We start from the raw sequence: 12,540 nt of genomic DNA on the forward strand, positions 1-12,540 counted from the left end.
AACTTACACGCAGCCATACTTACAGACCAAAAGCACGGAACAACATATCATCGACGTCACCTGCCGTGTCTGGAGTACTGTAGCCACCCTTGGCCACAGGCCACGACGCCCTCATGGACCCACAATGGAGCTCACGACACGGATACTTATTATATCAGCCATCGGGTGGGGCTTGTTTGTCAAAACGGGTAACACGCGAGCATACCACACGCACTTCAGGGTTCGTGTAAACAGACGTGGATGTCTACGGTAATATACATCGCGCCGACTCGGGTGCCGCTCAACCAGAGGTATCTGGATTGGGTCCGAGTCGGGGCTTCGGGAATCAGGGTGGTAGTCCGAGGAACGAGAACGGTGTCCTGTAACGATATGTGCGGTGCCGCAGTGAGTTCTACGCAGTGTGATACGGGTTGAGCGTCTTACCTGTTAGTATGTTTTGTTCGGTAGCTGCGAGGATCACGGAGGTATAAGCATGTGGGATAAAAGACAAGGGAACGGTGAGCCGGAAATGCTGGGGTCGTCAGTTACATGGTGGTCTTTGGGCTACAGATGGGCGCGAGATAAATCAAATAAGCATGGAAGAGAAGATAATGCATGTGTGGTGGTCCCGAAGCAGTTATTAGCCATATTTCCTGTTCGTCTGCTGCTAGATGGTCACCTAGCGGCAAACGTCATCAGTCGCCGGTCGCAGTATTTTTGATGCTGAATTGGTCTTACTTTGATAGATGCCCATTCCCTAACAAGTACCGATACTCTGTCGCGCAGTGCCTGTTTGCATAGTGCGCAGGACAGCTCCCGCTCGAGCTGCAGCAGCGGCGCCTGCAGCATGTTAATCGATATGTCTAATCAGACCATCAGACTCACGTCCCAGAAATACCGGATGACGACACGCACTCGGTCGGGCATCCCAGACCAGGTGCGCAGAGGCGAGTGCCCATGCGCGGGTGAGACGTTGCTGCTGGATCACATCGCAGTCCCTCATCGGCTCGTGTCCCTGGGGTGGGCGGAGCAGCAGGGCCTTGAGCGCCTCCGTCCTGCCGTGGTGGAGAAAGAACAATCGCTTGAGGTAGATGGGGCCGATGCGCGCGGCGAGCTCGTCCGTTACGGAGGAGAGCGTGTACGCGAGGAGGTGCGCGGAGATGGGCGTCGCGAGCGCGATGAGGTCATAGTGCGCGGCGAGCGCATAGGCGTCGATGGGGCGGAGGGGCGCCTGGGAGAGCACGAGGATGTAGAGCGGGCTGCCCGGTGCGGCGAGCTGCTGGAGGGACGCGCCGTACCCGACGAGCGCGTCGAACGCAGCGGAGACAGTCTCGAAGGGGGGCATGAACTGAGCGACGGGAATGTGGTAGATAGCGTGCACGACGACATTGAGGACGTCGGAGGGCTCGGGTACGGGCATGGTCTGGGTGGAGCCGTCGTCGGGCGGGGGCGTGGGTGTGAGGAGGCCGTTGAAGGTGTTGCAGGAGGCGGCGAGGAGGCGGTGGCGGTGGACGTAGAAGTAGACCTGGTCGGAGGAGATGAGGATAAGGTCGGGCGGGACGTTATCGACGAGGACATTGGGCTGGAATGTGGTCGAGACGTCGACGGTGATGGGCCGGTCTGCGTGGGGGCGTTCCATGGGCGTGCCTACCTGGTTGCAGCGGTCTCAGCACTGAATACGGTCATACGACGGATACGCAGGCGACTTGCCGGCGTCCTCTGGGCCGCCCCGCCTTCTCCGGCGATGTTGAGCTGCATCGCGTCTGCGCCGTCAGCGGGGATCTCCATGTTGAAGTCGAAGTAGTCCATGGCAGCGGGGCAAGACAGTCAGATGGGGCTGCAGAGGGGCAGGGAGATGGAGGGAGCAAGGAAGGAAGCCCGGAGGCGTGCTCCTGGTGCGTGAGTGATTTTTAAGCGGGCAGGCGGGCCATGTCAATTGTTCATTATCTCTGCAACGTGCGGCCGGCCGCTTTTTGGGCCGTATGCGGGCGGGGAGGGCATCCCCGCTGCGCGCGCACCCGACAACAATTCGCCACCAGTTCGCTGCCGTCCTCCGGGATCGACTACAGTCGGCATCGCGCATCTGGCAAGCGCTCGTCCACTTGGCACTCGCGAATCGGTCCCTCGGCATGCCACTCACCTCTTTACCGTCACCTACGTATGACATTGGCCGCTGTTCTCTCTCCGAGTCCTCTTGCGCACTGTTCTTTCTGCTGTCGGACATCGGTCTCCAAGTCTGTTAGACACGGTGAGTATCGAATGAAATGCAGAGGATTATATATTCCGGCCACCCCTGCACGGCGATTCCCCTCGGGAGTCAGACAATAAATCGCCGGCCGAGGGCCGTAGCCGGTAGCTTCACCACGTCCATCTGCAGCTGTCTTCGTCATGAAGAGGGCAATTCTTCTCGACGCACCATGGCCAATGGGTGTGCGCCTCTATAAAAACTCCCGCTATATCGCTAGCCCGCATGGATCGCAACGCTGACCGGGCGTCAGCCTCGCTCCGGGTCTGCATAGGTGCACACATCCCGGTAGGACATGAGGCCTCGGAGCACCTGTGGGTGACTCTTGCGGTTCTTGCACAGCATTTCAGCAAATTTCGGCCGTAGCATCTCTGAGCCTGCAAATTATGACTATGCGGGCCGTCTTTCAGCCGGAGGAGGCCTCGGAGAAGGCCACTGCAACAATATCGACGCGCAACGGAGAAAAAAAACGGGAAATCTAACCATGTTTGCCTACTCACCTCTGGTCAGCAGGAAGGTCGGAACGAACCACGACTCTTGCTCTCCATCCACCTCCCTCGCCCGGGATGGCTACGTATGGGAGCCACCCGCCCCACCCGCCGTCGGCATCTCCCGGGACGCGTCGCGTCGCGACGCGCCTGTGGCGGGAGGGTCCGCCTCGGTCGGCGGCTTTCAATTCGCCATTGTACTTGACACGCCTACCCTACATCACTTCCACGGCGGTCGGAAAGAACACCAGCTCAGTGCGATGTCAAGTATTCCGAACAGTTCCTAGTTAGACCGGGCGCGCTGGCAGGCGCTGTTGGCACCCTGCTGGCATGTGGCGGATGCGGGCCAGGGAGGGAGAGCTCTTCTCTCATCGCAAACGCGAAGTCGACAACCATTCTATGAACGAGTTAAGGTCTGGAAAACAACAGTATAACGCAGTAAGTTGTCACTGAAGAAAAGCAGATGTTGAGCTACTGAACCTTTTAGTCTAGGATATTTGTACATCACAGGAAGGATTCGCAGTAAGGCATCAGTATCGGGATGATCCTAGCCCGACTCGTAACTGCATGGGTAGGCATCAGTATTGTCCGCGAGTCTGTGGCGGTGCCATGGATCGGGAAACCCACCTCGGCCCAGGAATGCGAAGGCCCGAGTCGTGCCCGATGATCTCGGGAGAGCCACAGTCGAACTGCGCCACAAAGTTCCCTTTTCGGTTGACGATTCATGACGAATCCATTGCTGCCGGCCTCCTTGCCAAAGCGCTCAGAAGACGTCTCCTGACGGTACAATACCTCAGCTTTCCGATTGTACACCCTAACATGCATCCCCAAGCTCGTTCTCAATGTGGTGTGGTTACGGTGTTATGTTCGAGCGGCATCATCGAACCTCGTGCCAGTGGCAGCGAGTTACGGATGGCCAGTGTAGATATTTCAAACGCCTTCACCTGCGTTCAAGACCTTCGTAAAATGAAGCAATTCAGTGTGTCTCTGCGTCCTCAGTCGTCTATCTCTCTTACCTCTTCACTTCCGTACAATAACGCAAGGACCGCGTTCCGAATCCGAGGAGTCATCGCTATTGGTGCCTGGACACCTGCGACACGGTGTCACGGTCTCACTGGTATCTCATGCTCGTTCATCTGCCGTTCAGAGCTTACGGGCTCCTGCCCTACTTCGTGTCAGTCATGTGCGTAGATCTGACTGACATGGTGTCAGGACACCAAGTGGTCGCATTCGTGCATAAGCACAGGGAGCATTCAGCAAGTTGTGTTGAGACAAGTTCATGACACATCGTGTTACTTGCTCCAGAATGTCCAGACGTAGTCGTCACACTGCTGAACTACAACGTGTGTGGCATGCCTTTGTCAGCGCTCAGCTGCCAACCTCGAGTTGAACGTACGACTTCGAAATCGGTCTCCTCCAACATAACCGTCTTGATCCTCCGACGCCGAAACCCAAGGCACCCAACTGTTGATTCCGGTAGATCGGAGTCGTTCGTGCGGCGCCAGTATGCGCCTGACCTACCAAGCATCACAGCAACAGGTACGTCCTTACTTGCGTATGAGGATGGTCGTGCCAGTGATGCGCGGTATATCAGGAATGCCGGTGCGAGGGTTGCACTTAGTCAAGGGCAATATATGAAAGATTAAGTTTGCTCACCGGACGAAATACGGCATGTCAAAGGACAAGTTAGCTGCGGCCATGAAGCTAGCGCCACGTTTCATGCCCCGCCTCGTCGACCGAACCTGATTTACGCAGGCGTGACCCAGTGGCTCGGTTCTTGCTGCATTTAGCGGCCGCAAACTTGAATGTTAATCGTGGTGAGTACCCGGATTTCAATTCATGAAACGTGACAAGCACGCCTTGCCCCGAAACTTGTCGACTCTGTTTTCACAACAGTCTCCAACGTCTCACCTGTTCGATTCTATGTCAAACTAAACTTCTGATTCGCCTAGTGTATTTCAACGTCCACGGCCTGCCTTCTTCCGTATCTGGACTACGTGCTACGTAATTGGACAAACCGGCTTTCTAGGCACTCACCAAGAGCCCACTCAAGCAACCCCGTGCGTCTCTACGTGATTCATTCCGCGCTCAGATAGCTCAAGCTCCCTGTCGTCTATGTTCCGTCCGCCAGATGCGTCCATGCAGTAAGATAGCTTTCCCCCGGGTCTCACGACGCATGGCATCTACTACTTCAACAACATAGTGGCTGCGCGCGTTGTGCTATGCTTCTGGGGCGTCCCGACGCTCGCATCCTCTCCGACTTCAGGACCGCACGGAGAGACGGTCACCTGCATACCTCGGCCACACACCGGACACTCTGATGGTGGCAGGCTCGACTCGAAAGGTATCCTGGCTTCCTCGTCACCGCCTTAGCGTCCCAATTTCTTTGCGCAGCTGCTCATCGCGGCTGTCTATGGACGCGCACGTCCTTGCCAATGGACTGGCGGTGACAGTGCGTTTTGTGCGGCTCGGCGCTGATGATTTCCGTTTCAACTGTCTATTGTCGAGGATGCTATCCAAGTGGCCGCTCGAGCCAAGTACGTGCCGATGGTGCCCGCACAGGTCGAGCCGAACGTGGTGGCTGTGAGGCCTGTAGCTCGAGCAAGAGTTCCGCGAATGTTGCGTGCGTCGGGACACTCCGCTGTTGCGTCGGGGTGACACGGTGAGATATCAGCATTCACCTCGGACCGCTTGATCGCACTTTAGGTCACAGACGAGAGCGGCTACCCCCTAGTTGGTGAAACACGATCTTATGTGGTGTTTGAACGTCTTCGCGAAGAATGCATGTGGCAAGGTTTGACTGGGGGACCCAGAGCGGTCGTCGCACGAGTGATTGTACGGCTTGCGCGGACGAATGTCTCCTTACCCTCGGACTAACTTACTTCTTCCGTGAAAGCGTCCCCACCGCGGAATCCACACGGGTGTCTTCATGAGGTGGGCGCCGAGGCCTGAGGACTGCCTCTGAAGGACGTTCATCCGACAAAGAAGGTGGCCGCGTCCTCTAGCACCAGTCGCAGGGCCAGTGTCCTCCATCTTGTGAACTAAGCCCCCTTCCCGCTTCGTAAGGTTACCAATTTACCACATATGACTGTCATGCTTACTCACATAGTAGACGGTACTCCTCGGACGGCCGGAATTCACGCATTGGACACGCTCTGCCCGTTGTTGGTTGGCCGCACGGCCTATGCTACGACCACGACGCCTGTTCCAGAAGACCGCGGACTCCCGAACGTCGTCGTGAGCGCACACATGTCCTAACTCGTCAGCAGGGCGCGTCAACACAGTCATCATTACAAGATCCGGTGACATCTTCTTCTACCTCTCTCTGTGATATCTAATTCACCACCATCACCTTTATGCGCTGGGGAATAGTTGTGACATCAGGGTCCGGTGGCATCGGGGGGCTTGCCGAGGTACGTGCGTTCGCGGTACTACCGTCAGCCTAAGATGATGTAAGTATAATATGGCGGTTTAGCTTCAAGGGGATGCGCTACACAATGGATATCGATATCAGAGATGCGTCGCCCAGATTATGCTCGGTCAGATGGAACTCCAGGCTTCGCCAGCTGTAATGGAGACTCTATCGGTGCTCCGATACGTCGATGTTGCGATGACTGTATGCTGCGCTCGTAAACTAGCCATCTCGGACAGCTATGGTGGGATCAGAACTGGAAGATGCTACCTGCCTTGCGTCAACTCGAGCGTCTGGAAACCAAATATGTATCTTGCGGAATTGACCACAATGATCGATCTCGGGCGTTGATCACTTCCATCAATGCACCCGCAACTAGAGCTCCAACACCATTCTTCCTAGGCCGCTCTGAGGCGTCAGTTCCACACTTCGATCTATCCTACTACATGTCGTCCTTTCCCCCGAGACCCAAACAGTACACCAAGCCAAGCACTGGCGGGGTGCCCTAGCCTAGGACACCTCGGCTAGCGATACTCCGCGCCGCAATCGCCAATGGAGGTGATGAGCCTCCTGCCGTTGCTCTGATCGAGCACCGCGTCGATTTCTGCGTTGTCCTCCGCGGTGAGCCGGAATCCGAATACTTGCCGGTTGTCGTCCGTGTGCTCGGACAACCCAAGACGCGCTCCTAATCGGTTCGGTCCCAGCGAGGAGCGAGGAGTTACGTGAGCGTGTGTATAGATAATGGGGACGAAGCATCGAAAGTATGAGTGAGGAGAACACTGACCGATGATGACGGCGCCAACGCAGGGGTGATCGAGCACCCACCGTGTGGCCACGTTTGCGATGCTCACGCCGCCGTGGCGGTCGCCTATCTTGCGGAGAACAGAGAGCAGGCTCTGGAAGAGCGGCCAGTCGCCCCACGCCTTCAGAATCATGTCGAGATACTGTCATTCGGGCAGCCGGCCAGTGTGAGTCATTTATGGTGCGGGTGCCTGTAGAACCCTGAGTCATGGGTCATGCTTACCTTCCTCTGGGATGGCGTTAGGTTGCCGGAGTACAGATCTGGCTCGAGCTGCCCTAGCCATTTGTCTGCTAGGAAGCCGCCACACTGAAGGCAAGAGCGTCAAATTGACAGCAAAGGAGCCCAGAAGCGAAGCGAAGGCCGAATTGTATAGATGGCGTATGCGCTAGACATACAGCGAAGCCTGCGGCGACTTACCACGGTACCGTAGGTGAGAAGCTTCACGTTGTGTCGCTCGCAGACGTCGGCCATCCCATGCAGGGGCCTAGTATCAATCAACGAGAACTGCCAGGTGGAATGTCTGTCAGCATCCAAGCTGACAGTTGAGGCGGCAGCGCGAAAGAGGCAGCACCTGTACTTGGTTGGATACGATCGCACCAGGTCCGAGCTCTGTGCAGATCTCATCCATCCTGATCGCGTCAAAGTTGCATAGCCCAAGCGTTACGATTTTGCCTTCGAGCTGGAGGTCCTGGAGGCGACGGAGGGCGGTGAGGTAGTTCTTGTCACTGTAATCCTGCCAGTGAAACTGGCATGGAGGTGCCAGTGTCACCTGTCAGTCCACAGGTGTACCAGGGAAATAGTGTACCTGTAGGAGGCCGACACGCTCCGACTGCATGCGGTCTAAGCGTTCTTGCACGGCGGCCTCGACGACCGCCCGTGTCGGATCTGTCTTTCGGAAGACACACCACTTGGTACCGCCCATGATCCTTTCTGGTGCGTGAAAGTTCCTTCTGAATTGTCCCTGCGATGTCACGGATACGCAACAGTTCATTGAGGGTCTCAATAGGCGGCACGCTAGCACTTACAAAGATGATCTCAGCGCTGCCATAATGGTCAGCTGTGGACAGGTAGCGTGTGCTGAGTATGAGAATCGGGTTACCACAAATGACTGCGTACCCTAAAGACGCCACATAGGGGTGCCAATACAGTGAGAACGGCCCATAAGGCAGATGCTACAGCTGCGTACCATGTCTAGTTTGGCGCATAAATGTTAGATGAAGTTGCCACACGTTGTGCGAGGACAACATACCAAAAGCAGTGTACCCTGCGTCTGCGTATTGCGCCATTTGGCTGCGAATTTTGGGAGTAGACGCGCTTCCCCAGGCATTGCTGGAGAGCTGCCAAAGCCCTGTAAACAGTCTGGGCACCGTGAAGGGACCCAGCCGGAAGGTTTCCAGCGGAATATCCGATGTGGTCATAGTGCTTGGTTAACCAAGTCGGTGATGAATAATCCAAGGATGGAGGGCCGGGTTCAGGTTGCGGCACCGAGTGCGCTGGATTTATAACTTGTAGCTATATCAACTGGTCCGGCCGTCTGAACGGACCACGGGGATGACCAGAAAAGATGGAGAGGAGATGGTCCGGCAATGCTTGGAATCTGCCCTTGGGCGCTCGTCACTCCGCCGTGAGACTCAGAGATCTGTGGCAGAACGCCGGAAGCAGCAGATCTCATTCAGGCGCATCGGGTTCAAAATCCCGCCCAACAGATCGTTACAAATCAGAATTTTGTAGGTAATTGTGAAGAATCCGCCTTCGTGTCTAGATCGAGCCCGGCTGTACCGGTTTTGAGCAAGTTTTCAGACGGGGCTACAGTAATAGGCCGGGTACTGTATGACCAATGCCGTGAAAATTCGGGCGACCCTGGCTGGACCCTGGGGCGGCCATGCGATAGGTTGGTTCCGCCGTGCCGTACGTCCGGTCATCAGACTGGTCGCCGCTGGTCGCCGTCAAATTGTCTTCAACCCTCCAGATCTGGAGAGATCGCCTCTCGCGTGCTATCCCCAGTTCGTTCAGGCACGGTGACGCTCCTCTCGCACGATCACGTCAGCCATCGGCTTGCTCGACGGGCCCATCGCGGCTTGTTTGCAGCCGACGCGAGTCCGCGCGCGGACTGTTTGGTCTTTCGTACATGACGCGGCGACCGCCGCCACATGCACACCTGGCACAGTTTCATCGCCCGGTGACAGCACGCAGCCTGATCCTCACACGCACGGGTCGATTTTCAGTCTGCCACCGGGTTTCGACGCCAGCGGACGACAGCTCCAAGACAGTTCCGTCACGTAGGATGAACCCGGGTACGTCGGCCCATCATCAGTACACTGAACCTCATGAGTTCGAACCGTTACAGCGCCATTTGCAGCTGTCGTGGAAGTGGCTGTGATCTGCTATGCCACTTCGATCCAGATGGTTTCATCCGTGGCCCTTGTTCCGCGCCGCAAGCCAGGTGTGGTGTCCTTCTTCCACTGTTTCTGTCTTACACCCGCTACTTGAATCACACATGTCTCGGTCGTTCAGTTCGTGGGATTCATCGTCACACATGGACCTGGTGGTGGCACAAAGTCGTAGATGAACTGACTCTGCAGGGACACCGCCTGTTACACCGTTTAATACCTCAAGGCCTCGGGCTTCAAGCGTGACAGAGGCAGAAACGGCGCGGGCCGTCAATGACAATCATCATTGACATGACCTACCATGCGCTGGTGGCAGTCGCCACGCCCGTGGAGCTCTAAAGACGTAGGCATTAATCAAGCAGTTCGATATCAATACTGAGAACACAGCATAGTGCCTTTGCCGAATCTGTATACATCGGCCAGAAATACCTACTATGGTCCGGCACCAGTCCAAAAGAGCGAAGGTCGAGATAGGCTCACACCGGGCGTTCCTCCACATGACGCTAGTGAGCTTGTACTATATTACAATGATTGCTGCCTTTCCTACTTCTCGAATTCTCGGAAGACGGTACAGGCCGGCGCTCGGACTCCGGAGAGTACGGGAGGTAGCCCAGAACCCATTCACGGACCAGTGTACGTATCATCGCGCGAAATCCGGTACTCGACCTGTTCTTCCATCCGTACATGCCTACTTGTCTGAACACCGTACTACCATTTGCTCCCGAACTGCTTACCGGATGGGCTGTTGCTGCACTTCCTGAAGCCTAAAAACATACGCGGCAATCCTCATATCGAACTTGTCCCTCCCACTACATGGCGCATACGGAGTCAACCGCGAACCGCCGCACCCGCATATTACTAGTAAATTACTAAGGCGCGACATCATTACGGCGCCACGCCACGTCTTGTCATGCTTAGTCCTGGTCTCGCGACGTCCGCATAAGACCATTCATATGCCCTCGTCGACTTGTATGTTCGCCGTGGCCCTTGGCCCGCGGGTGATTGTGCGAAGAATGTGGACGTTGCCCACCCGTCGGCCGGCTACGCGTTTTGATGAGCAGCGTCGCCCCTCTGTCGTGGCCGAGGCTAAGCGGGATTCGGGCAGCACGATTGACGCGGCGCAATGAAGCCAATGTCGGCGAGGCGACCTGTATGACCATTGAGCCTTGATATGACAGTTATTCCGACCTTGGAGACCGGGCGTTACTGTACACGAGGTTACGGAGGTGCACTGTGCAGCAACGACCGCAGCCTGCAGGCGGCGCGATCGCGCGGCGGGGTGCGAAGATGCAGATCGGAGCGATCTGCGGAGAAGTTCGCTGATCCAAATCGGGCAGCGCACGCCACCGGCGCGCTGGTGGCTGGCGCCGCTCCGGTCCCAGGCCGGTGTGTCCGCCACAGACGTGTGTCGGCGCTGTCACCGGCCGCCTGTCCACTGACAAGTGTCGCCGTGTGTCACGCCGGGGACTATGGTCGGCGTGCCTTTTCCGGACCTGTGGGCGAGATGTATGGATCATGGCGGGTGGGTCGGAGTTGCGCGTCGCAGATGCCTTAAGCCAGATTCGGGCACCGAGGAGGTCCACCACTTGGGAATGCTGGGCGCGACGTGTTGACTGCTCGGATCACGGTACAACGCCGGGCTGGGGATATAAGTTTCTCTCCTGTGCCATGATAGCTGACCTTACACACAGCCCTCCGAGCGACCCTTGCTCTCCAACGCGCGCACTATCTTCCCCTTCCCCCCTCCAGCATGCCAGCTTTGGAAACGCTCCACGAACCCCGCCCCGTCCTCGGACATGTGTGCGCACCACACAGCTATCATGGCGTGCTGCTGCTGACTGGGTGTACACAGCAACCTCATGATGGATAGCTTCATCGCCAACGCTGACATCGCCGAGTGAGCGCCACTTGCGTCTACCCACCTGCGTTTCCTAACAGCATGCATCACCAGCATGCGAGCGGTCGTCCGCACATTACTGGCGACGAGCCCACCAGACGTCACAGCTGCATTCCACGATGCTGCGCGGAGACGACTGGACAAGATGAACGCGAAACAGCTCAGCCCGTCAACACAGCTCTTCTCCAAGTCCTCCGACGGCTTCTCACATCCCACGCCCGAGCTCGCCGCAGTGCTGCGCCGGGCACGCTCACTATACGGCGCAGGCATGGGCTTCGCGAGTCTATTCCTGCTCACGCAGGTGGTACGGGAGACACTCGGCATGCGATGGAAGGAGGACAGCGACACTGCGGACGTCCTCGCGCATCTCGATGCGGACGTGACACAGGCGATCCAGAGCTCGAAGGAGGAACTGGCTGGCGGGCGAGTTGCGGATCTGAGCGGGGCCCGGGCGACCATGGGCGACCTGCAGAACGCGCTCATCCACAGCGATCGCGATGCGGAGATCCGGGGGTGCGAGTCGCCGTTTGAGCGTGCGCTTGCGAGCGTGCAGTACTGGAAGTTCTGAGTGATGGATGCGGTGATTTCGCTCGATTGGTGTGGACGAGATGCGTTGGATATATTTAATCCGCGTCTGCTGGCTGTATCATATAGCATTAATCCGGCACGGTTCGTACGGGCGTGTTCGGGACTGACCTCATGGTTGTAATACGAACTGTTGTATTTTCTACTCATGCAAATTGGACGCGTGGAATGCCATGTACTGTAAGCTTCTCTGACATGTGGTGCTGTGCACTCCGAACTGAAGCCGGCATCTTGTGCCGGATCTGCCAATCCTTGGGAGGAAGGACGCACGGTACCTGTGTGCTTCCCTGTGATATGCATGAGCGTATGTGACGCATGACAGCGACGTTCGGGGCTAAGCCTGGGTGGAAGAGGGGTAGAGAGTTGAAGCTTGTCATATGCATGATTGTCGGTGACCGACTTGGCCGCAAATGGTGCCTCTTCCCACTCCTCGCCCTGTTGCGGCTACTCAAGTGTTTGCCTGCACCACCCAGATACGATCAGCGTGCAATAGGTACGAAGGTCGCTCACTGCAGCTTGGATTACACATGTATGCATTCCCAGCAACGCTCAGGGAGCCCGCGGATGCAGTGGAACATACGTATGTGTGTGTCAGCGGCACGCCCGTGTGCTGCGCCGTGGCCCGAGTCGCCGCGGATTATACGACCACGCTCGGTCGCCACAGCTGCGGAAACCCGGGGAGTAGAAAAATCAATGATTCTGTGTGTCGCTCGGAGATGCACGGGCCCGGATCTGAGAGAGA

At 56.9% G+C, this 12,540-nt stretch overlaps 4 protein-coding genes across 4 annotated transcripts; 2 read left to right on the top strand and 2 right to left on the bottom strand.

The window, feature by feature from the left end:
* Positions 1-481: 481 nt before the first annotated feature.
* C8Q71DRAFT_323508 (uncharacterized protein) lies at positions 482-1,763 on the bottom strand. Its single transcript, XM_047917817.1, has 3 exons — positions 895-1,763; positions 718-842; positions 482-658 (listed from the first exon to the last, which is right to left on the bottom strand). Exons 1-3 carry the CDS (start codon positions 1,616-1,618, stop codon positions 647-649), a joined length of 861 nt encoding a protein of 286 aa, XP_047774083.1. The 5' UTR covers positions 1,619-1,763; the 3' UTR covers positions 482-646.
* Positions 1,764-2,515: 752 nt separating this feature from the next.
* On the top strand, positions 2,516-5,589 carry C8Q71DRAFT_851112 (uncharacterized protein; the record flags this gene model as incomplete). The annotated part of the gene is made up of 11 exons (XM_047926752.1): positions 2,516-2,875; positions 3,021-3,150; positions 3,223-3,895; positions 4,027-4,251; positions 4,479-4,529; positions 4,665-4,716; positions 4,742-4,772; positions 4,916-5,056; positions 5,107-5,164; positions 5,221-5,249; positions 5,419-5,589. The coding sequence occupies exons 1-11, from the start codon at positions 2,709-2,711 to the stop codon at positions 5,587-5,589; spliced, it is 1,728 nt and encodes a 575-aa protein (XP_047774084.1). The 5' UTR covers positions 2,516-2,708.
* Positions 5,590-6,468: 879 nt separating this feature from the next.
* On the bottom strand, positions 6,469-8,577 carry C8Q71DRAFT_784743 (Aldo/keto reductase). Its single transcript, XM_047925045.1, has 9 exons — positions 8,176-8,577; positions 8,113-8,117; positions 7,952-7,984; positions 7,732-7,887; positions 7,498-7,671; positions 7,344-7,430; positions 7,149-7,232; positions 6,909-7,068; positions 6,469-6,809 (listed from the first exon to the last, which is right to left on the bottom strand). Exons 1-9 carry the CDS (start codon positions 8,342-8,344, stop codon positions 6,649-6,651), a joined length of 1,029 nt encoding a protein of 342 aa, XP_047774085.1. The 5' UTR covers positions 8,345-8,577; the 3' UTR covers positions 6,469-6,648.
* Positions 8,578-11,093: 2,516 nt separating this feature from the next.
* On the top strand, positions 11,094-11,996 carry C8Q71DRAFT_784750 (uncharacterized protein). The gene is made up of 2 exons (XM_047925046.1): positions 11,094-11,213; positions 11,268-11,996. The coding sequence occupies exons 1-2, from the start codon at positions 11,176-11,178 to the stop codon at positions 11,779-11,781; spliced, it is 552 nt and encodes a 183-aa protein (XP_047774086.1). The 5' UTR covers positions 11,094-11,175; the 3' UTR covers positions 11,782-11,996.
* Positions 11,997-12,540: the final 544 nt, after the last annotated feature.

Source organism: Rhodofomes roseus, assembly GCF_022264815.1.
Source record: "Rhodofomes roseus strain CIRM-BRFM 1785 chromosome Unknown C8Q71scaffold_29, whole genome shotgun sequence".
NCBI lineage: Eukaryota > Fungi > Basidiomycota > Agaricomycetes > Polyporales > Fomitopsidaceae > Rhodofomes > Rhodofomes roseus.

Excerpts from the sequence above, each read along its gene's own strand:
- C8Q71DRAFT_323508 (XM_047917817.1), bottom strand. The coding sequence starts at position 1,618 with ATGGAACGCCCCCACGCAGACCGGCCCATCACCGTCGACGTCTCGACC. Across the intron at positions 843-894 it reads GGTCTGGGATGCCCGACCGA|ACATATCGATTAACATGCTG; the intron begins GTGCGTGTCGTC and ends TGGTCTGATTAG.
- C8Q71DRAFT_784743 (XM_047925045.1), bottom strand. The coding sequence starts at position 8,344 with ATGACCACATCGGATATTCCGCTGGAAACCTTCCGGCTGGGTCCCTTC. Across the intron at positions 7,888-7,951 it reads GCAGCGCTGAGATCATCTTT|GGACAATTCAGAAGGAACTT; the intron begins GTAAGTGCTAGC and ends GTGACATCGCAG. Across the intron at positions 7,233-7,343 it reads TTCTCACCTACGGTACCGTG|TGTGGCGGCTTCCTAGCAGA; the intron begins GTAAGTCGCCGC and ends TCTTGCCTTCAG.
- C8Q71DRAFT_784750 (XM_047925046.1), top strand. The coding sequence starts at position 11,176 with ATGATGGATAGCTTCATCGCCAACGCTGACATCGCCGA. Across the intron at positions 11,214-11,267 it reads GCCAACGCTGACATCGCCGA|CATGCGAGCGGTCGTCCGCA; the intron begins GTGAGCGCCACT and ends ATGCATCACCAG.